The sequence below is a fragment of the Aspergillus oryzae genome, chromosome 1 (assembly GCF_000184455.2).
Source record: "Aspergillus oryzae RIB40 DNA, chromosome 1".
NCBI classification, from domain to species: Eukaryota; Fungi; Ascomycota; class Eurotiomycetes; order Eurotiales; family Aspergillaceae; genus Aspergillus; species Aspergillus oryzae.
In genome coordinates this window covers 2,359,424-2,382,336 of record NC_036435.1, presented here as the reverse complement: position 1 = coordinate 2,382,336, position 22,913 = coordinate 2,359,424, and the positions used below count along the sequence as shown (strand labels likewise).

The 22,913-nt window shown below is 47.9% G+C and overlaps 8 protein-coding genes across 8 annotated transcripts; 5 read left to right on the top strand and 3 right to left on the bottom strand.

Annotated features, from left to right (window-relative positions):
* Positions 1–1,402: 1,402 nt before the first annotated feature.
* Positions 1,403–4,381, top strand: ura7 (small subunit rRNA maturation protein UTP4; the record flags this gene model as incomplete). Its single annotated transcript, XM_023237142.1, has 4 exons — positions 1,403–2,459; positions 2,514–2,746; positions 2,813–3,827; positions 4,137–4,381. 4 exons carry the CDS (start codon positions 1,403–1,405, stop codon positions 4,379–4,381), a joined length of 2,550 nt encoding a protein of 849 aa, XP_023089401.1.
* Positions 4,382–6,658: 2,277 nt separating this feature from the next.
* Positions 6,659–7,070, top strand: AO090005001521 (uncharacterized protein; the record flags this gene model as incomplete). Its single annotated transcript, XM_023237137.1, has 2 exons — positions 6,659–6,976; positions 7,008–7,070. The coding sequence occupies 2 exons, from the start codon at positions 6,659–6,661 to the stop codon at positions 7,068–7,070; spliced, it is 381 nt and encodes a 126-aa protein (XP_023089402.1).
* Positions 7,071–8,602: 1,532 nt separating this feature from the next.
* Positions 8,603–10,352, bottom strand: phzA (putative serine/threonine protein phosphatase; the record flags this gene model as incomplete). The annotated part of the gene is made up of 3 exons (XM_001818384.3): positions 8,603–8,632; positions 8,765–8,917; positions 8,997–10,352. The coding sequence occupies 3 exons, from the start codon at positions 10,350–10,352 to the stop codon at positions 8,603–8,605; spliced, it is 1,539 nt and encodes a 512-aa protein (XP_001818436.1).
* A 2,235-nt stretch (positions 10,353–12,587) lies between these two features.
* Positions 12,588–13,060, bottom strand: AO090005001523 (LSM domain-containing protein; the record flags this gene model as incomplete). The annotated part of the gene is made up of 2 exons (XM_001818385.3): positions 12,588–12,833; positions 12,950–13,060. 2 exons carry the CDS (start codon positions 13,058–13,060, stop codon positions 12,588–12,590), a joined length of 357 nt encoding a protein of 118 aa, XP_001818437.1.
* Positions 13,061–13,962: 902 nt separating this feature from the next.
* On the bottom strand, positions 13,963–14,585 carry AO090005001524 (uncharacterized protein; the record flags this gene model as incomplete). The annotated part of the gene is made up of 2 exons (XM_001818386.3): positions 13,963–14,366; positions 14,423–14,585. The coding sequence occupies 2 exons, from the start codon at positions 14,583–14,585 to the stop codon at positions 13,963–13,965; spliced, it is 567 nt and encodes a 188-aa protein (XP_001818438.1).
* Positions 14,586–15,472: 887 nt separating this feature from the next.
* Positions 15,473–16,866, top strand: AO090005001525 (protein MEMO1; the record flags this gene model as incomplete). The annotated part of the gene is made up of 4 exons (XM_023237118.1): positions 15,473–15,627; positions 15,687–15,755; positions 15,812–16,655; positions 16,756–16,866. 4 exons carry the CDS (start codon positions 15,473–15,475, stop codon positions 16,864–16,866), a joined length of 1,179 nt encoding a protein of 392 aa, XP_023089403.1.
* Positions 16,867–18,260: 1,394 nt separating this feature from the next.
* On the top strand, positions 18,261–20,116 carry AO090005001526 (glycoside hydrolase family 71 protein; the record flags this gene model as incomplete). Its single annotated transcript, XM_023237112.1, has 5 exons — positions 18,261–18,271; positions 18,457–18,601; positions 18,659–19,187; positions 19,247–19,472; positions 19,525–20,116. 5 exons carry the CDS (start codon positions 18,261–18,263, stop codon positions 20,114–20,116), a joined length of 1,503 nt encoding a protein of 500 aa, XP_023089404.1.
* A 1,065-nt stretch (positions 20,117–21,181) lies between these two features.
* On the top strand, positions 21,182–22,293 carry AO090005001527 (uncharacterized protein; the record flags this gene model as incomplete). Its single annotated transcript, XM_001818389.3, has 3 exons — positions 21,182–21,242; positions 21,422–21,761; positions 21,840–22,293. The coding sequence occupies 3 exons, from the start codon at positions 21,182–21,184 to the stop codon at positions 22,291–22,293; spliced, it is 855 nt and encodes a 284-aa protein (XP_001818441.1).
* Positions 22,294–22,913: the final 620 nt, after the last annotated feature.

The window sequence follows — 22,913 nt, the reverse complement described above, 5'->3', positions numbered from 1 at the left end:
CCTTTTTATGGTGTGGCACCCTGGCAAACCTGGGATCATTGCGCCCTATCACATCATTCGAATAACGGAGATTGAATCACTAGCCGTCTGCTGGTGACATGCAGTGCTAGAACTATAACCCGGGCTTCTCTGACGTGGCAATCCCTCTATATTAAATGGACCTATATGGGCCTATCAAATACATCGGTCATGTGGCTGTCTATCGCCGATAACTCTAGGATGGAATGCGACAAGATTCACTTTTGCTGATACGCTCTCTTGAAACCTGCTTGCACCACGGTAATTTGGAATTCGAGAGCACATACTGCTTTGCATGCGTATGTTGCTTATATACAGTACTTTGCGCTACGCGTCTTGTATGCTTTAAAAGATAGAGGACATGCATCCCTTCCACTATCTGCGTGCTTCATGAACCTAGTCATATGGTGCTTTGACCTACCACGAAAGTGTACCACAAGCACTGGAGTAACAGTGATAGGCTCTGCAGTGTCTATTTTCCCTGTAAACACTGCTTGGAGTTATATTTTGAAACTATAGCAGGGAGTTGGCTATGCTACATATTAGGAGTTCGCCAAGGGGAGTGACCTTGGTATTTGGTGTCCCACCAAGCTGGGCACAAGTTGTCTCGGTGCTTCCTTCAATTAAAACAAAGAACATTTTGCATAGTAGTTCCCGAGTACTGAGTCACTGGGAGGGTGTGATGTTTAGTTGTAGCACTGCGCTGGAGTGTAGACTGAGCTCTAACAGCCAGATCATTTTGATTTCTTCTTCTTTTCTTTTTTCGTTTAAATGACATGCACTCGCCCCTCATCTGGTGTAGATTCCCTTGTCACGGCCAAATATATTGCAAAGTGATGAAAGAGATGCCAAAAACTAGTATATTAGTATTTACAGTATATACTATGTGAATTATATTATGGTATATAGATTCGCTCTCCTGGTCGCAAAGACGCTGGGATGATGCTTTTCCCCCCGAATAGCTGTAGCTTCAGTTTCTAGAGAAGAATACTGAGAAAATAAGTAAAGAAAGTGTCCTTGTGCCTTGCCTAAGTCTTGTTTGATGCTCTACAAGCAACAACCAGAGAATCACGTGATTCAGCACGTTTGGTGGAACCTCCGCGGCGCTAAAAATTGTATCCAAAAAAAAAAAGGACAGAAAGAGAGAGAAAGGGCAACATCGAGGCCACAACCACAACAGTGACACCTTCGACCTTCGAAACATCTTTGACCTTGTATTTACTAACAACGGAATGATTATATAGCGGTCGGCTCTACAGGTTGAGAGCCGGGTAGGTCTTTTTCTGCTCCCAAACGAGGATCTACTTAATTTTTTCATTCTATTCAAGCAAGAAGCTTTGTCGACTTCTAATCTCGATTTTACCGCGCTACGCCGTTAATCATAATGGATATTCACCGCTGTCGCTTCGTTCCTTATAACCCTCAAGCTATCAATGCGCTCGCATTCTCCCATCCTCCATCTGCAGAACTTGCGGGACGTGGTGTTCCTACTCTCCGACTCGCGGTTGGTCGCGCGAATGGCGATATTGAAATATGGAATCCATTGCGCGGCGCATGGTTTCAGGAGACAGTTCTCCGTGGAGGGAAGGATAGAAGTATAGAAGGACTCACCTGGACCCTCGATCCGCCTGAATCTGGTCCCGATGGTTCAAAGATACCCGGACGGCTGCGCTTGTTCAGTATCGGATACTCGACTGCGGTGACTGAATGGGATATTGAACAGGGCTGTCCTTTGCGTCACTCAAGCGGAAATTATGGCGAGATCTGGTGCATAGCGGCCCAGCCAAGATGGCGGCCTACGAAACGAGGAAAGGATGGCAAGTGGCTGCCTCCAGCGGAAGGAGAGTACACCGGACAGCATCTCGCCGCGGGATGCGCGGATGGATCTATCGTGATATTGTCTACGGCAGACAATGATGTTAGGTTCCTTCGTCTTATGCGACCTTCTACAAAGAGAGCTAGGGTGCTTAGCGTCACCTTCCAAGATCGTCACACTATTGTGGCCGGCTATGCGGACAGCTCAATCCGTCTGTTTGATATTCGGAATGGTCAACTCCTACGAACAATCTCTTTGGGCAAGGGACCGACAGGTGGTACGAAGGAATTGCTCGTTTGGTCTGTGAAGTGCCTTCCCGATGGCACTATTGTTTCTGGCGACTCTGCTGGTGAAGTTCGTTTCTGGGACGGCAAGAATTACTCGCTTATCCAACGACTCAATTGCCACTTGGCTGACACTTTGGACATCGCTGTGAGTGCCAATGGGGACACAGTTGTTAGTGGAGGTGCGGACCAAAGAACAGTTGTCTATAGAAAGAAGGCTGGAGAGAAGGGCGATAAGAAAGGCCGGTGGGTTGAGGTGATGCACCGGCGGTACCATACCCACGATGTTAAGACATTTGCTGTCTATGAGACGAAGGACATTAGTGTTATTGTTTCTGGAGGTAGGAGTTGATCTTATCTATCAAGCGTTGGCAAGGTTGGCTGATAACAATTAGGACCTGACGCCTCCCCGATTGTCTTACCTTTGCGTGAGTTCGGAAAAGAGCACCACAGAAAGCTATCGAGTCTGCCTCAAATACCACAGCTTGCGTCTTCGCCTTCATCTCGACTGGTTATGAGCTTCTGGGATAGAGAGATTAGCATCTGGCGCCTGTTCCGCGGCCCTATGTCTTTGCAAGAAAATCTCGATGGGCAAAGGCACAGATTGGTTGGGAAGGTCCTGATCCAGGTATGTGAAGGTCGCCCGGTATTGACGCTCATGAAATTCATTTCTGATGGACTGTTCGCACGATAGGGCGAAGAGAATATCACCTCAGCTATGCTATCTTCCGACGGAAAGATTCTAGTCGTTGCTACGATATCCAGCGTCAAGGTGTTTTCTGTTCGGCGGCGCAAAAGCGACGAGAAAGGAACCCTCCGCATACAAAAGCTTGATATCCCATCTACACTTGCTAATGACGGAGCTCGAGTTGTTACCGTTTCCCCCGATAGTCGGTGGATCTGTGTCGTTCGTCCCAATAGTGCTACCTACTTAGCCAGGATCAAGCCTGCTTCGTCGCCTCAGGAGAAATCCCAGGTCCTTACCCAACTCGTCAAACTTAACAGAGCTACCCGCCACGCTCGCTATGAGAAGGCCTCCCATGGTACCCTTGGTGACTACGAAAAGACCATCCGATGCGCCGTGTTCTCCGAAAACAGCAAGATTTTTGCAGTCGGAGATCTCTCTGGGTGTGTGGATGCCTGGTCGCTGGAGAAAGCTGAGTCAAAGACCTTGGCGAAGGCAAATGCTGCCGAAGACTCCGACGAAGATTCTGACGATGAGGATGAACAGCCAGTGGTGGAGGGTGAGCGTTGGACTCTCACAGCCGCTGAATCGCCAATCCCTCGTCTCAGGTCTGGCGTACTACTGTTGTCCTTCCGCCCTCTGAATCCGGCCGGGAAGAAGTTATTGGCCGACGGTGCTGATCAGGACTCTAAGGTTGAAAGCCGGTTGATGGCTCTTACAAGTGAGCACCAACTGGTGGAAGTTGATGCTCTTGATGGGAAGTTGTCGGATTGGTCAAGGAGAAACCCCAAGGCTTTCTTACCCGCAGAGTTTAGGGGTGTAAAAGATCGTGCGATGGGCTGTGTTTGGGACTTGAACGAGGCCCGTGAACGCCTCTGGCTCTATGGTACCTCTTGGCTGTGGATGTTTGACTTGAATCAGGACTTTCCGTCTCCGGAGGAGCTGAGTGCTTCTGCAGATACTCATGATGATGGACAGGAATCAATGCAGGCTGCTAAGAAGTCTTCATCCCAAAAGCGCAAGCGTGGGCTTTTGGACGATGAGGAGAATGACAGAAAGAGGTCGAATACCGGTGCCGGTGACAGAATACCATTAGCGCAGTCCGATGTTTTCTTTGGTTCCAAGATTCGCAAAATCATAGGAAGTGACGAGTCGAAGGCCGAATTGATCTCTCTTGAGAAGGAGCGTCCTCGTGGGGCAGATGAAGATGATGAAGCATACGATCACGATGAAGCTTATACAGCTCGCCATGATTCTAACCTGGCTCGCCTAAGAAGAGGAAATCTCGAAGGCAACGACGTCAGCACCCCCAGGAAGCAGCCTCCCAAGACAGCTGTCAATGGCGACACACCCTCTCAGAAACAACTGATGCAGGCCGCGGATAACTCACATTCGGCACGTCGTTGGTGGCACACATACAAGTACCGTGATATTCTCGGAATTGTACCTTTGAATTGTCAGGCAACGGATGAAGAATCGCAGGAGCATGAAGATGGTGGTAACTTAGAGGTTGCAGTTGTGGAGCGGCCCATGTGGGACGTTGAGCTTCCGGGTCGCTATGTTAGGGACTATGAGTGATGAAGTCACCCTTAGGTACAGTGCATTAGACCCGACTGAAGATGTAACATTGGAGTATTATGTGCGGGTCGGCATGGCAAGCGATTCATCATTAACGTTCTTCTTTTCTCGCCTTTGAATACTATTCTCTGGGATCCCTTCCCAGTTGATAGGACCCCGATGTCTGGCGCTTTTGACAGGAATATCCATTTCTACTTATTCGGCTAGCAGGATGTGCTTTTTTAAAGACTCATACATACAAAAGTTATTCATACAACGGCGATGCCTGATCTATAACTTTATCAGCGTGTAGGCAACAGGATGTTGGCGGTCGCCTCAGGCGCCGCGCGGCTGGCAGGTGACTTGGCATCAGTCAACCATCTTGTAACTCTCTCCTCTTTGTCCATCTTGGATCTTCTTCTGCTTCTTCATTAGCGTCGTATTCGGCCACGTCATACTCTTGAGGATTGGCAGGAATAGGATCCGGTTGCATTGTTAAATGTTGATGCCTCGTATTGTTCCACCATAAATACATCGCTTATGCCCTTGCCGAAGTTCTCACCCCTTGCAGTCACTCGATTTAAAGTGGTACACTGTACCTCCAACTCTCAAAGCCCTTGAGCTGTGGAATTATAGTCCTTGAGGAATTAGCTTGACCCCTAAATTCTCTTCACAGACGTTGGAAGTTCTCAGACTGAAAACTATGATAAACAGCAGCCCGCACTGTATCATCTGTGGTGCGAAGATTCCATATCGTCACCTCACAGTCTCTTGGAAAAGAAACTTTCGTGCAAGTCTGTGCTGAGCCGTTTCTCTCCTCATTACAGTGGCTTTATCGGTTAGTATCTGTGAACTGACATTTATATAGTTAGATGTGATGGTAATTCCCAGTTAGATGGGAAGCCTTTCGTTACAGGAGTGGGCAGCTATGTCCCTCCAGAGATCCTTCACAACTGTGCTGCACCTTCTTCTGCAGAGCAGCGATGGGATGATAGTGACTTTATTTTATCAGAGGAGGACTCATTTCCTCCGCTGATAGGTGACCGACTCCATCCGCAACCTGGGTTTCTTCTCCATGAGTCGTGCTGGGAACTACTACGAGGCATGCTTCATCCCCATGCCGTTCCTATTCAACGGTTGTATGATATTTGCCTCTCTTGTCCAGCGGACATAGAAGGATGGTTGGATTGGGGCAATAACTACGGTGGGCTTATGGATCGACAACCCATTGAGGGCTATCCGTGGGAAGACGTATATATTGCAGGCTATATAAGACGATTCCTATGGGACAAGAGTTCTCCCTTGACGTTAGCCACATCAGATCCATTAGACGTATTGGAGGTGCGGCAAGCGCTTGCTGGTTCTCAGGATAGGCGAGAGAATACAACAATGACCAGTTCGATATCCTCGGTTTGGATAACCACCGCTGATTGCTTTCAAAAGCTTCCTCAAGAGATACTGGAACAAATCCAGATGCTTCTACCAGCTCGTGGCGTTGCCAATGTACGTTTGGCATCAAGGTCGTTCGCCGGTTTGCCGCTCACGCAGTCATTCTGGGCTTCAAGGTTTGCTTGCCATCAAGAGCGTGGATATTGCTTCGAGGCTAGGCGTCTACTATATAGTGGAGCTCACGCACTGCGCAGTAGGAATTGGAAGACTGTTTACGAGGAAACAGCAGTGACATCAGAGTCATCTAATGAGTTGAAGAATCGAAAGCGGATCTGGAGCTACTTGAAGAACATAGCAGATCTAGTTCTTGACCAACCGTTGAGCAGTGAAGGGATGGCCAAGGAGCTTGAACTATGGCCAAAGGAGCCTGTGACGGCGTGGAGGCCAGTTGGAGGAGACTTTTCTGTACGGTCTAACGGAAACTCCCCTTACCAAATGAAATGTAGGGTGATATATGAACAAACCATCTCAATCACGTCTTCAATAAGATCAATCGGGGTTTCCTTTCGAGAACTCAGTGATAAGAAATATGTCTCGGGTCTTCGATTCATACTTACAAACAAAGAACAGCTTAGATTAGGCTACATCCTTCCATCCAAGGAGAAACACATTGAGTTGGATAGCGAATGCTTCAGCTTGAGTGGGTTTATCGCCGCCGTCGGCCCTCGAGGTATCATGGCACTCCGTGTTGTAACCGGACAAGGAGAGATATCCAACTGGGTGGGCTCGTCAGAAGGCTTGCCGCAGACAGCTCGGCTGTGTACGAAGACAGCAATCCACTCTTTGAAAGGTTCATTCGATGTGAGCTCACTCTTGATTTCTTAAAACTGATAAACACCACTGACAGACATGATCAAGGGTTTCAAAATGGTATCTTTAGCTGTTCCCACCGACCTTCAGCCTCTCTTCCCAGACGATACCAGTGGCGAACACCTTCCTCTACGAACTACGGGGCTTTGGTATCCCGAGATCCCTCCCTCATCCTACCATCTCCACGATGATGTATTCGCCGGACGAAACATATCTCTCCATGACTACCGCCCACTTGTGCATGTCATGTTTGGCGGAAGACGGGGCAGTCTCCTTAAATACCTAACCCGCATCTCAGTTACAGTGTCCAATGCAGCAATCGTTGGGATAGACTTCTTCTACACAGATGATTCTCCCGTAAAGCACCTCCAGGCTTGTCCCTCAACAGCTAGCGGGGATGACTCTGTCAAAATCCCCTTCATCATCGATGGACCAGGAGGTGAGCGGTTAACAAGTCTCCAATCGGACGGTGATTTCCTCCGAGCGTCTGCTGGCTACGGGTCGTACAGAATAAAAATAACATCATTAAAGGTAAACCAACCCATCATTTAGACTAACAGCACGTGCACTTCACAATCAATTTTTCAACGACAACTGGGACATTATATACAACCAACACATGAGGATCCTCCCCAACAGCAGTCAACCTGGGTAACCAAGCAGATACAGAAAAATGACTAACAATGCACTTTAGATCACGACAAATACAAAACCGAAGCCCTTCATCTTCCAACCAAGCGCTATTCCAGCCCTGAAACTTCCCGCCGGGGGCTTTCCCCCTCGAAAGTCCAAGAAACCAGAGATAATACCCGGTACTACCCTGACGGGTATGTATTTCATGTATGTAAGTATCACCTTTTTCCTTTACTGGGGTTTGGTCTGTGTTCCACTACGTGCATGTATAATTCTGAATATGCATTACGTCTACAATTCTTATTATTGACATGGGCTGGGTCTAGGATTCTCAGTTTGCCATGAGCAGTATTGGGCCCATTTCCGAGGACTTGACGGAAGGGAACCTTTTGCGGGACAGTAGTATAGAAGAAGAGATACAGGCGCGAATTTTGCAAAGCAAACCCCAGACAGGCCCGTGCTGATTAACAAGCATTAGTAGTTCATATTTCATAGCGTACGATATGTTTCACACAAAAGGTCACTGTTTTTGGAATTCTGCCACAGTTGAACTCAGTAGCTTTGTTTGTAAGGACATGTGCAAGGATAGTTACATGTGTATAGAAGCCTTTGGATAACGATAGTCCTTTGGAGAAAATCTAAATGAGCTATAGGGACCATCCCATGTCCGAAGCAATATGAATAGAAGCAATGATAATGGGAACCGCCATCATATGAATCTGCAACAAAACGAGAGAAGATAAGAGGAAACCAAAAAGATATCATGACACGTAAAACTATGTCTCGTCGACATAGAATTATCGAAAAGAAAAGTTGGTCAAAATACACAAAACCCCTATCGCCTTTAGCTCTCAAGTGAGTTTTCACAGGTGACAGAAAATTAGCTTCCCCGCACACCTTGTCTATTCATTATATGCGTTAAGAGATAGCTAGGACCGTATACGTAGCGAAGTCAGAGCATAGCTCGCTAAATCGGTGTAGGACTTGCGATGAAGTCAATTTGGATGAGTATCCCACGGGGCGGGCAAATCGCATCAAAGGCCCTAGTAATGATGGAGGTCGGGTCCTGATCCGCCAAGCTTACCAATGGCAAACAAAACGGCGTTTGGTTGGGAGCCGGCATTGCTGCGTTGCAAATAAGGAGTCCCAGAAAGCTAGCACCCGAGGGATGCACACATTGACGGGAGTCCGGCGCAGGACCTATTTTCATGATGTGTTTGCCCAATCAATTCAGACGGACTACGCTGTGACTGAAACAGCGAGCTTGACGTCAATTGAGCCCAAGCCCAGATCGCTTCGGTGGTGACATATGGTGGATGCCGACTTCTTGGCAAGGAATCACCAGGTCGTCTAATAACTTTGGGCTGATACAATTGCAGGCTGCGGCAATTAGCAACGGAACCAAAAACACATCCAAAGAGGGGCTTTTAAAACACAAATCTCTCGGCGTTGTTGCACAGCACAGAAGTGGTTTCTCTTGGCGAAAAGGGAATCAAGCAAGGGAGAACTTACAGGACTGTTGAGCATGCTATTCCGCTTATTCCGGCCCTTCTTGATGTGATTCTTCAGCGCGGTAGAATCCAACGGTTTCAACAACTCGAAACTGCAGAGGAGTTCGTCCGAGACTGACATAATTGCTCCCCAGTTATCAAACTCTCCACAGTACTGCAAAGATCGTTAGCAAATGCCAGAGGTTCACTTCAAGCCTTTACAGTGCAATAGGGGCGTCTAGGGGGTTACTCACGTTGGGGGCAGAGAATACTGTGACTAAAATGCGATCCTGGTAGAACTCATAACCGTCCTCGACTACCATGTGGGCTCGGCAAACCAAGTCGAAGTCATGCCGTTGCAAGAAATTCATGATCACTTTCTTACCGAAACAGTAACTTACGCCACGCTCATTAGGCTCCCAGTCCTCCTCCATGTCCGCCGGATCACTCCAGAGAAGGTCGTTAAGCAACCCGTAGTCTGGAACGTCAGTTGGACGTGCGATCCCCCTGATATCGTCCATATGGGAGAGGCTGGGTGAAAGTCCACCATGGACACAGAAAATCTTGCCAGCTACAATAGAAGCGATGGGCAAGCAGTTGAAGGTATCGATGAAGGTCTTCCAAATCTTGATGTTGCAACGCCGTTTACATTCATCATAGAACCCGTATACACGGGTAACGTTGGCACATTCATGATTGCCTCGCAGAAGGAAGAAGTTCTCGGGATACTTGAGCTTATAGCACAACAGAAGGAGAATTGTCTCCAAGCTTTGCTTGCCCCGATCCACGTAGTCACCCAGAAAGAGGTAATTCGAAGAAGGGGGAAATCCACACATTTCGAACAATCTGATCAGGTCGGTATATTGACCGTGAACGTCGCCCACAATCTTGACAGGAGCCGACAGCTCTAAAAGTGCAGGCTGACTGAGGAATAGCTCCCGAGCCGCAGTACAGATGGCGGTGATTTCTGCATTCTTAAGACAGACAGTCTTGGTGACCTTAGTCGAATAACCAGCATCCAGCAGACGTGTGATCATGTCATCTAGGTCGATAGACTTAAGAGCGCCCATTCCCATTCCTGGAGATGAGGATGTATCATTCAGAGGTGTGTTCATGATAAAATCCAGGATTGGATTCAGCTGATCTTGCCGCTTGATAAGAATGGATTCGCCAACTTTCTGTGAAGATCCCGTCGGTGCAGCACCAGTGGGAGGCGCATCCGACACGTGGTCGACCTCGCCACTCTGCTGCATCGCATCTACATCCTTATGTCCTCGTTTCAGGCTGCTCGACAAAGTGGGAGAGGGAGGTGGATCAGGGGCATCGAGTTGAGAAGCAGAGTCATTGGCCCCAGGAGACTGGGCACTCAAGTTGGTGGAGCTTCTCCTACTACCCGTCGACTTGATCGACCCGGCATCGGACCTATCCGTTTGGCTCCCCGTGGACAGAGCTGAAGTGGATGCGCGAGGACTATCAGTGTTACGGATCTTAGACCGAATAGAGCCCCGAAGAGACCGGAGAGACTCCTTCGTGTCGGAGCGAGAGAAAGATGGGTAGGACTGCAAAGAGTCGCCAGGGCCAGAATTGCCCTTGGAATGCGACTGACCCATTACTGCAGGGCTAGATGTCTGCCAAGCTCAGAGGTGGACAATTGACGAACGGTATACGTCAAAAGTCAAAGGAACTTAAGGCTCTGCTTGGCGTTGGAATGCTGGTAGCCGTCTTGGCTGCTGTATAGTTCCAACGGCTTGCGAAAATTATATAAAGGGAAGACGAGAACTGCCGTTTGGGAACCAGGAGAGGGAGCGTTGCTCGTCAGGAAGAATAGGAGGGACTACCGGGGCACCAGGATTAGGTTCAATGTAGGTTACTGCTGGAAGGGTATAGCCGCGGTAGTCGATTCCAGCGGTGAGGGCGAAGGTAGGACAAGCGAAATCAAACAGGTCCAGTTAAGGATTTGGCGAGGTTATGGATGGGGAACCGACAGAGGGGAGAGCGACGATATCAGTACAACAAGCCACCGGCGAACTAGTTGGTCGGAAGGGAAAGTTCCGATTCGCCCGAAGTAAGCTTCTGCGATACGACGGTTAGCGATGTCGATATCATGCACCACATGGGACCAACAGTGGGTGTGGTGAGCACAGGTGAAGCTGAAGCTCGGGAGTGGTATGTGGAGGCGGGTGGAAGGAAGTCTGAATGGGAGAATATTTGGGTTATGTTGGTGGAGGGGAGGGGGAAGAATGATAGGGTGTGAGAGGGAAAAGAATGCGTCATTATGGGGGTGGGCAATAGAATGGAGAATGATTGATGGATTGATTGCACCCATGACAAAACTGTTCTTAACTTACCCAAGTGTGACTATCGTTAAGTGACAGCAATGATCTGCAAGAGAGGGAGGGGGAAGGAAATCAAAGACAAGAGTAGAAAACCGATCAACCGGGGGGTTGTTGTAGCGAAGCAGGTGTGAGGTTGCAGAACGCAGGTTAACTTTTTGATCGGGTTCTCGCCTCAAACCCCAGGCTGTCGTTTTTGGTCTCGATCCTGCAGCAACGGGTGTGGCATGTCCGGATCATCTGCCGGGCCGAGGGAGCTCAGCTATTTGCCTTCGTGGCCTGAAGATGGGATTGGTGCCTAGCAGTGGATATCGGTGGAGCTACTAAAATAACTCACCGTCGTCATTAAGAATTGATATTCCGTTGGAATTGTTCCCACCTTTTTATACATGGCAATAAGTTAGAAATAAAAAGAAAAGAAAAGAAAAGAAAACACAAAGGGAAAAATAAATCAAAAATCAAATCAAATACAGGTTTAAAAAAATGAGAGAGAGAGAGAGAGAGAGAGAGAGAGAGAGCGCTAAAGAAAAAGAAAATAGACATTGCTAGTCATTTTCATTCAACTCTCAATCACTAATTTAGTATTGCCTGCCCCCTCAGCCTATGAATGAGCCTCGGCCAACGCTCGTGACTCTTGAAAGTGGGAAGGGAATTTGACACATCTTAGCACAGACACTCCGTTCGCATGCCCTTTCCCCCTCCTCATGCCTCTTGGCTCCGGCCCCGGCTCCGCTTTCAAGCATTATAGGGCCTTTAACTTGACCGCATCCATGGAAATTTTGTTTCTGTCTGCAGGCTAGAACGAATCAGTGAATTACAGAATCATGGTGATGGCCAGCCTCGTGCATATTCCGCAGTTACCCGACCTTCTCGCATTTGTTAGACTTGAGAATCAATTTGACCGATCGGAAAGATAAAAGCTGCAAGTTTCTAGATATACCGGCTGTTCCATCACGATAATGCACCCTCTATCGACAGGGGCTTCTTTTGTTTGGATCGCAGCCCTAGTGTATCTACCAAGGAGCTCTGCGAGATAGCCTTTGAGCAATCAACGAAAGAAAACAACCAAAGTCTCTACAGTAGGCTCTGGGCCCCACCGACTGCAGGAACACCGCCACTTCATTACCAAAACACCGCTCACCACAAACACCACAGTGACCACCGCTGCCAAGCCCACAGACTGCGCCAAGCACCAAGAACATCTCTCCTTTTTCTCCTAGCCACGTTGTGGAGGTGTTAGGTCACATATCTTAGGTTCAGCCTTTGGCAATATGAAGGCGCGGTAAAGGGAAAAAATATCCCAGCCAAGGTTGTCTTAGTAGGATTTGCAGGCCGATGTTGCCAGGCTTGCATTAGTAGTGTAGTTGACCGCTTGTTTTCCAGATCCTTTCCTTCATTATTATTCGGTATTGATGTGCCATGCCGGCCGAATCGGAACTGAGGAGAGGCTTGAGCTTAGGGTCTAGCCCATTATGCAGATGGAATCAACGGCCTGTAGTGGAGAGCTGCCTTCTATGATTTTTTGAGCGTTTCCCGCACGCGACTCTGCTGAGGGGTCTCCTCCAACTCGATCTTCGTGATATGCTGACCAGGGACGACCACAAGACCAATAAATCGACTTGTCATATTCACTTTGACACTCTGTGATGCTGCGCCTATCGCGGGGTCTTGGTTTTCTGCGTCAGTGGCAGCATCTCGAACTGTCGATGGACTAGGGAAGCGATATTCGTAGGTGCTCGCGAGGATAATATTTCGCGCCTAGATACGTTCCGCAGTCAGCAACCATCCTGGTCTTCGTATTCCTTGCTTTCTTTTTCTGGTTTTCCTTTTTGTCCGATCGATAATCAGATAATGGTTTGCACGGGGTCACTTACCGAATCTGTACACTTGAAAGCGCCCACGAAAATGCGCGTGTCTGTCGCGTGGACTCGTAGTGTTTGGCCAATTAAGGATTCCAAATACTGGACGGCTTGATTCTCATCCATGGTGCCCCTTTCGATTTAACCAACCTGTAAGAAAGTAAGATCGGCCACTCAGAGGAACCGCCACCCGTTGTGGGCTGTTCTTCGCAGTGTCGTTGAAGACAACTAAAGAGGTAACGGGCGGGGCACCGGTGCTAGGCAAAAAGGATGATGATCTTTATCAACGCTAATAATCCAGTTGGTTGTACGAGTTCTGGAGCCAAGTGGCCTGTCGGGACGATAGTACAGTAGTGGTACAGTACAGTGTTGGAGAGCCGCGCGCGTGAGAATCCTAGCAAAGGTTCCCCCGCAATTACGTTCACGCATGTGACATACTATGAAACATTGAATACGGAACACCAACAGAGCAAGTGACCTTCAACACATAATACAAACAAATCCCAATCTGATTACCCCGCACTTCCTCTCTATTTCACTCGAGTTCGTGTTTTTCCTGGTTATTCTCGCTCATCCCCATAATGGAAGTATACACTAAATCAAGGTACGCTGTGAAATCACATAGCATTTCCTGGACACCAGAAAAGTGCGATATGGGAGTTATTCATCATTGATGACTAGGATGTATGTGCTTTTCATGGGTTTGCTTCGAGTAAAGGAGATGAACTATGCCAGTGTGATATAAGTAGCCGAGGAAATGCATTTTTATTTATATTAGACCCGCCCCAAGCAACCAATTAACCACGTCAATTCGACGCAGGACATGCAAATAGACATATTGTATTAACCTTGCAGGATGGCTTGGAACATCGACATCAATCGCGAATATATATGGAGATAACTCCAACTATGACCAGCAATCGTTGGATTTTTTCGGGCAACGCATATCGTGGGAAAGTATCAATCGTCAGTGGGTATAAAGTAATATAAAGAAATCTCGCGCGGAGCATTGGCAATTAAATGTCTTATCACGGCCAGCCCAATCCTCCATTCCATTTGTTAAAGTTTTGGACAGACTCGTGGCCTCCGGAGTCCATCCGCACCTCCATATCAGCCGTAGTATCTTGTGAGGATGGGCTAGTCGCATTACTGCCGGTCGAGGTGACGTTTGAAAGAGCGTCAAGGTCGTGGCGTTTCAAGAACCCAGTATTGGTTCGGGGAATATTGTCCGTTTGTTGCTTCATATGGTTGGGCCCGGGTTGAGAAGATAACGGACGGGAGGGCTGGAAGAATTTATGCAGCGTTTGTTGTCGTGGATCGACAATCTCTGATGGAAGAGCGTCCGACTCCATGTCCTCGTCTATCGTTTCGTCTGCATGAGGAATTGGTCCTTGCTGCTGCTGGGCAGTGAAGAGCCAGCGGAGCGTATTTTCTACCATCGTTAGCTAAGTCTCGACACGGGCCTTACTTCAGGTGCAAGGTACACACCATATACAACTTTATCATCCGGGCGGTCATTCCTATAGCGCTTCCGTGTCCGACTATTGAGATGTTTGGGGGAGTCGTCCATCATCAATGATCGTCCTGCGACGACTGGCGCCGCATCGGGAGAATAGATTCCTGAGAATGAAGCCTTGCGCTTGAGCGACATATCCGGTTGACGGCCGTCTCGGGTTTGCAGGGATGTGGATGGGGTTGGAAATTGAAAGTTGATACTGGAAGCCGTTGATTAAGGTGGAATTATTTGACGGACAACCCCAACTTATGTCAATTTAAGGCTCGTATCTTTGATTGCATTAATGACAATAACAAGGTAATGTCCTTGCAGGAGCACGCGAGGGGGAGAAAGATCTGACTGCACGATCGAAAGATTGATTCCAGTTGAAGGCTAATAACAGGGCTGGGTTCAGCCCTTTAATGTGGTTGGTTGAAAGCGCGTCGCGTACGTTCCTGGCGTAGCGTTACAGTCCACAAAATATGCGCTTTTCCATATTCGGCTTAATTGGTATCACTGGGCGGAAATGGATTGTTCTTTCCCATACACGAACAGGCGCCATTACTATTACAGTGAGGTGACTTGTTAATATGGGAATAATGAAAGTAAGAACTAAGGTCTCCTCTACCTTAACATTGCCTTTCAACCAGGCAATCACTTTACTGTTAGGTAGGAAAATCAGACGGAAGAGACAATACAACCTACTAACACTTTGCTGTAGAGAACTTAATCCAGGTTGATAGTTATTATCTCTCCATAGTGGATCTTTATTAGGCATTTCACCATGGATCTATGTTTGATACTTCAACCAAGGCTCACTGCTAAGTGGAAGGATCGGCATGCCGCCTTCAATATCGGCATACCGCGGCGTTATGGTGAACCTTAGGCACTCCACTTAATGACGAGTGAGGTCCCGCTTCCCCGCTTCTATCCTAGTATCAAGCAACAAAGGTCACCTAATACTACGCAGACAACTTCATTACTGCAGCCTTATATCGTACTGCTCGCCCTATTCTGCTCTTTTTGGCACAAAACTTTACAGTATGCAGTCACGGGAAGCTTCTCATGCTGGTTCCTGGTATTCTGATAACCAACGCACTCTAACCCATCAACTCGATGGATGGCTCGCCCAAGTTCCAAATAGCATCGAGGGCATAGGCTCCCTGCCAGTGCCTGGTGCACGAATAATAATTGCTCCGTATGTACCAGAGAATATCTCTGCACCATGCACTGTCAATTCGTATGCTGATCCCTTAGACATGCGGGCTATTCATACTCTGGGCCCTGTGCCGCATACGCATACAAGGCTCTGGATCTTTCGAAAGCGTACGTGCCACATCCCTACCCCAACTTGGATTGGCCCTAAGCTCTACTGGAAATAGCAAGCGAATTTTCATTCTTGGACCATCTCACCATCATTACCTCTCGACCCTTGCTCTTCCTGAACTTACTTCGTACTATACCCCGCTTTCCGACGAGCCTCTTCCACTTGACACGGAGCTTATCACGAAGCTACTCTCAACTAAAGCAGTCAAATCTAACGGATCCACCATCAGCTTTACAACTATGTCACGATCTATTGATGAGGATGAACACAGCATAGAACTCCATTTACCATACATCCATCGTCTTTTGCAACTCCATTTTCCAAATAAACCCACCTCCCAATATCCACCGCTTGTGCCGATCATGGTTGGAAGTACTTCAGCATCTACTGAGAGTGCGTTTGGAGCCCTTCTGGCTCCGTATCTGCAGGACCCTACCAACGCGTTTGTCATAAGTTCGGATTTCTGCCACTGGGGTCTGCGTTTCCGTTACACGTACTACGTTCCTCAAGCACCAAAGCCGGGGCCAAAGCTCCCGCTTTCCGCTAACTCTTTACCTCAGCCAGGAGATGATCTCAGTAGTGTAGAGGAGAAAATGGAGTCGGTATCTACCGGCCAAGCTTTGCAGCGGCGAGATCGCATCTCCAGTCGAGAACCAGCAATCCATGAGAGTATCTCGGCCTTTGATATCGCGACTATGGCAGCTATAAGTACTGGGGCGACTGCTAATTTCTTGGAAACAATCCAAACGACTGGAAATACGGTTTGTGGCCGTCATCCAATTGGCGTTATCATGGCTGCTATTGAGGAAATCACGAGCCAGGAGGAAGGAAAGAAGGGTAAATTCCATTTCGTGAGATATGAAAGAAGCTCGGATGCAGTTGATGTCGACGATAGCTCCGTGAGTTACGTCTCTGCATTTGCTGTACTATAACCTGCTTGGCTCTCTGGGTTCTTCCCGTTTGCCCCCCCTGTTGGGGGTTCATTACCATCTCGTATAGTTTAGCATCTCTGTTGTACTGCTTTTGAAGAACGCAACTCTACTTTGTTACCCTGTGACTAGGCGACCAAGGTTGCTGGTAGCAATTAATTACGATTTAGTTGACATGTAACTCTCTTTTCACCCTCAGATCTTACCATTGATACTGTGGATTGTTTGGGATCTTTCGTCCAGCGTCCCCATACTCTCCCTGTCATATAGGCATCATTGGTCCAATTGCACTGCTTCCTGCCATTGCTTTCTCTGGATGGTCTGTGTGACAGGAATGCTACCCAAGGGAAGGCAGAGTCATTCCGTCGCTAAGAATTGATGGGGAGAAGAGAATGTTCTCCCCGACGACTGACCAACGGCTACCCACTTTAACTTACCTAACACCAAGCCATACTATTGATACTTGGATCTGTTGTTGAACATGGCGAATGAAGCCACATTGACTGGTTGGCGCTGGAGAAAAGTTAATAAACCTAAAACCAGGAGAATTTAAGGATCACATGGCCTGACGATCCGCGTATAAACATCGAATGTTACATTGCACTGTGCGAGATGTCGTCCAACATTGCACCCCTACGTGGGATGACCAGTCGAATTCAGTACCAGCCCCAGGACTTGACGAAAAGCCGCAACGGTGATATACCGGGGGTCTTCCTAAAGATGACGTTATTACCATGGTCCTCCTCTGTCTGGTGATGGCATCGCGTGGCTGGCTTGTTAAGAAATTTTTACCCCGCAATCTCGATCTGCGATATTGAAACCTGATATCAAGGATCAATTAGAATATGCAGCCAATACATCGCGAGTGATGCTCTTATGCCCAATGTACACTATTTGGTGTCTGTGCGTTGGTTAATTTCTTCTCCCTGTCATGTGTCCATCCCGGCTGCTCATTCAACTCATTCTATGGTGGACCACATAGTGGAAAGAAACGCCTCAACTTTATCCTGGACCAGTCAATTGAAGGGGGCAATATATAACTTGACTAGAATGTTACATCCGAGATGATCGACGTTAGGGCTTACGGATTGTTCTACATACATATCCTTCTAGGGCCGTGCACCCTCGGATATACCCGTAGCATCTATAACGTTATTGTACGTGAAGCTCAGTTCTGCATGAATTGAGAGGCAAAAAGGCTTCCTTCTATTCGTTTGACTTGAAGTTACGTTTGACTGTAACCGTCAACCTGCCTACAACGACTCTGCCAATAGCGAAGTGGCCCGGTGTTCCAATGGATTACTATCAGCACCCAGAGTCAGTCCGAGGATAAGTCCGGTGGTGAACACTGACGAGCTTAGGTCTTACATTGCTACTATCCCACCGCGAACTCTGTGCCATGTGATGGATACTCAGTTGTTTGTGTTCCAATCTGAACCGCCTGATCGTGAAGCCCCCTTGTTGGCTTCAAGCCAGGGGGCAGGTTGTTATCAAGATAAAGAGGAGGCCACCTTGCAATGGAATGCTTTATTTCCTGAGCGAACAGAGCAAGACAGAATCGCATTCTTCAGAACAATGTCCAAAGAGTGACTATATCTCCTGATAATCAAATTATCTACGTCTTCATCTTTTCTCTTGCGATCCTTTACTGTCCGTTCTACGACCCACTGTCCAGTTGCCCTACCTTAGTATAGCCCATCATAATCAGTCCATTTTCGTTCAATTATTCCCTTTACCACACTTGCCTCTTCCCCCTTATCCTCTGAAGAAGAACAATTCATATATCAGAGGCCATGCTTTTGGGAATACTCACCTTGGTCCTCGCAGGCTTCTTGGCACTGGCCGCTGCCACACCAGTAGCACAGCATATGACTGATAATCTCGCGACTGACAAACTCGTGTTTTGCCATTTCATGGTTAGTAAGAAAAAAATCCACTGGCGGAGCCCCAGACCCCGAGTCTAACCATCACAGATTGGAATCACTAGTAATCGCCAAAGCGCTGCTGACTATGATGACGACATGAAGCGTGCGAAAGCCCTGGGCATTGATGCATTCGCGCTGAATATCGGTGTAGATCCGTATACAGATGCTCAGCTTAATTTGGCCTATGAGTCTGCCGCCAAGAATGACATGAAGGTCTTCTTGTCGTTCGATTTTAACTGGTACAACACCGGGCAGGCCAGCGCTGTGGGCGCAAAGATCAAGCAGTATGCAAGTCTACCAGCTCAACTTATGGTGGATAACAAAGTTTTCGCATCATCCTTTGCTGGTGACGGCCTCGATATCCCTGCCATGCAGTCCGCTGCTGGAACGGATGTGTTCTTCGCTCCGAATTTCCACCCTGGTGTGGGTGACTTCAATGCAATCCAAGGCGCACTGAACTGGATGGCTTGGGACAATAACGGAGAGAATAAGGCCCCGTCACCTGGCCATAACGTTACTGTCGCTGATGGCGACAAGTCATATGTCGATGCTTTGAAAGGGAAGCCATATATTGCGCGTAGGTTCCAATGATGGCATCTTCGCTACTCATGGAACGTCATGGCTGATAATTAACAGCTGCTTCTGGTTGGTTTTTCACCCACTTCGGAGGTGAAGTGTCCTACAGTAAGAACTGGGTTTTCCCTTCTGATCTTCTCTGGTATGATCGGTGGCAACAGATCCTGAGCCTCGAACCTCGTTTTGTGGAAATTGTCACCTGGAATGACTATGGCGAGTCACATTATATTGGGCCGTTGGCTTCGCCCCATACAGATGACGGGGCGTCCAAATGGGTCATGGATATGTGAGTGGTCTCAGCATCTAAAGTATGAGCACAGACTAACGGTATATTATAGGCCCCACACGGGCTGGCTCGAGATGTCCAAGCCTTTTATAGCTGCATATAAAGCGGGGGACAAATCGGTCGATAAGTATATTACTGACGAAAAATTGATCTATTGGTACCGACCTACCCCCAGAGATGTCAACTGCGACTCCACCGACACCACTATGGAAGGGAACCCCAATAACTCCAGCGGTAATTTCTTCCGGGGAAAACCGAACGGATGGGAAACCATGCAAGATGCGGTGTTCGTCGTTGCATTGCTCAAATCACCTGCTATAGTTGCAATTTCCTCCGGAGAAAACAGCAAGACATTCGAGGCTCAGACCGGTGCCAGCGCCTTCACCGTGCCGATGGGGGTCGGTCAGCAGAAGTTCGCAATTACACGTGATGGTAAGAACATTATGGAAGACACAAGCCTGAAGGACATCGTTGATACTTGCATTTGTGGTATCTACAATTTCAACCCTTATGTCGGGACCGTCCCGGCTGAAAGTACCATCGACAAGCTCGAACAAGCTGGCCTTGCAATGCTCAGCCAAGGCTTGAAGGTACCATGTCCCACAAACACCCTGGGAGCTAGTGGTCCTCGTGTTACTCCTTGAAGGGCGCTTTTCTCTCTCTGGAGATTCATGTTCCACAGTTATGCCTTGTTACTGAAGAATGTCCACTCTTTCACTTGTTTGATCTTTTTGAGGAGTTTCTCACAATCGCTCAGGCATCGGTGATATACATGAGTGTACATAGCAAGAGCATCGCTCATGCCAGTCATTCTTTACTTGAAGGGTAGCTTATAGGAACGAACGCTGGTTAGACATTGGAGTGAGACTGCCACCGCATGTTTTCGGCTTTTATGGCCGACCAAAGTGAAACATAGCTCAGTTATACCTCAATTCAAGCCAGGTTCTGCCCATTCACTTGTATAGAAGAGAAACTCAGCAAGATACGGTGAAAGACGCACTTCGATCAAAAAAGAACCATTCATTGCTATTGATGTGCTGTCATAAAGAGGCAAAGCATACCACGCTACGATGATAAAGATAATCGGTCTATTAAAACTCGTGACGGTAAGAAGAAAGGACTGAACTATCAGGCCACCAGCATCGATGCGGCAAGATGATTGGCCTGAAGGTGTCTTAGTACTTGACTCTTAAAACCATCTACTATCTAATCTGGTAAATCTGCCCGCTCACGATAAGCATATCTTCACCGACTCTTCTACTATTATTTATATAACTCATTTCCGCTATGAATTCAATTTCTACCATGATTTCTGAATGCTTGGGTGACCAGTATAGTATTAATATCGTGTCCGACCCCGGACCTGACCTTGTTTCTTTAAATCGCGCGCTTACTGTCGGTGCTAATTTCCCCCTCACTCGTTAGTCACATACACTCCGACAGTTCCATCTCGCGTGATTGATTTCCTCATTTTCACTATCTGATCCGCACCGGTCACCTGGCTGTTCGTTGTGCTAGCGTTCTACCATCGGCTACTACTTCATTGACTTTCTGGCGGTTATGTCGTTCGTGAAGACCATGATCTATTAAAATGTCGTCGGACAAGTGAGCGGTCGTCAGCATTGGGGGATATCCGTCTCATATCTACTCTTCCATTATTCTTCGGTGTCCAATTACTCTTTAGTACATCTCTACAAATATCCAGCGGGATGGCGAGGATCAAACAAGGAGTGTTTTCCTGGGAGGACGTGCTGGCTCAGCGGTATCATAGTAGGTGGTTTCTCATCTCTCCACACATCCCCTTAAATCTCAACTATCGAGCTTGCTTGTACATGCATACCCCTCAAAGCCTTGTGTATTCTTTCTGCCCTATAACGGTTCAGATTTCACTATAAGTAGAAGGCGGGTGCAATAGAACCACTGCTATATTTACGTGCTAACCTACGAAGACAACAAACCGAGCACATTGCCCAGATCCAGAAGAGCCAGCGCGATTTCGGGTCGAGCCCAAACTGAGAACCGGTCAGGTCCCGTGCGAGAAGGGAGTGTACAGGTACAGAGTGACCTGTTGGCGAAATTGTCTCCCGAGCTCCGCCTCATGATCTGGGAGATGGTCCTGGGTGGAATGCGCATACATATTGTACAGCGGTCCGATCGCCGAATGAGCCACGTGGTATGCCCTCTTACGAATACCTGCGACATCTGTCTTGGGGCTTCGCCGCAGCCGGTAAAGGGGAGGGCGCGAACGATCGGTAATCTATTGGCGCTTCCGACGACCTGCAGGCAGATGTAAGTTAGCTCTTGTCTACCATATTAGCTTGAAGGATATGTTAGTGCATGAGAATATACCTAACGACTGGTCTCCAGTTATTGCGAATCTATCTATATGCTGTACACCATGAATACCTTTGAATTCAGTAATACTTGGTCACTCACATACCTCCGTCCGACTATACCCCCGAGCTTTTGGGACGCAATCCGCCAAGTTGAACTTTGCTGGGCCTTCCCAGGCCATTGGTTACCTAGTAAGGACCCCGTCAAGACTGTCTACTTCTCCGCTGGCCGGCAGCAGTGGATTGAGACCTGTAAGGCATTGACGCGGATGGAGAGTCTTCAGTCTTTCACTCTCCAACTGAGCGGCAGCTGGTTCTGCGAACCGGTGGAGAAGATCCCGGTTTTCCTGGAACCATTGCGGGAGCTGAACCTAAAGCAAGGGTGGAAGTTGCAGTTACCCAAGCAGCCGTATTATGTCAAGGAGATCCGAAATATAGATGGGGATCTGCGCAAGAGAGGTATTGATTGTTTGGTACGGGCGGCGTAAGCCAGAGCTGTCGTACATGCTACCATTTATTCATATATGAGTTTGTGAATTCATCAAGACTGGTCCCGGACCGGTCTTTTGAGGTCAATCTACTATGCTGGTATATATACACTGCAGGTCAGCTGTACACATTGGTAGTATGATATACATACCAACGCAAACAGAGGAGCCTCCAAAACTATTCGGCATCGGACTATCCAAAACAGCCAATGACTAGACTTATACAGTGATACACAACACTCGTACATCCGACAAGGAGAAATTAAGACTCCAGAACGCTCCCCATCTAATATCAGCATAGTGGGGCAAAAAGGGGCCTTTATACCAACCGACACGACACATCTCTGATAAGCCGACGATGACTCCATCCCGGCGTGCAAGCACGTGCGCCCCGTTATTGGCCCGAAAGTCCAAATAGCCTAAATGGTCGGGAATGAGACGGGATTCTTACCGATATTAATTCATGCAGCCGAGTCAAGGCAGATGGGTTTCTCTATGGCCAGGTTTTAGGGGGATGTTATCAGATGGAATGCAAGTAATCGAGGGCATCCGAGCACCGCCCAGAGCTGATCGACCGGTGCTTCCCGGATTAGGAATGTTCTTGTCTCAATACAAGTTTT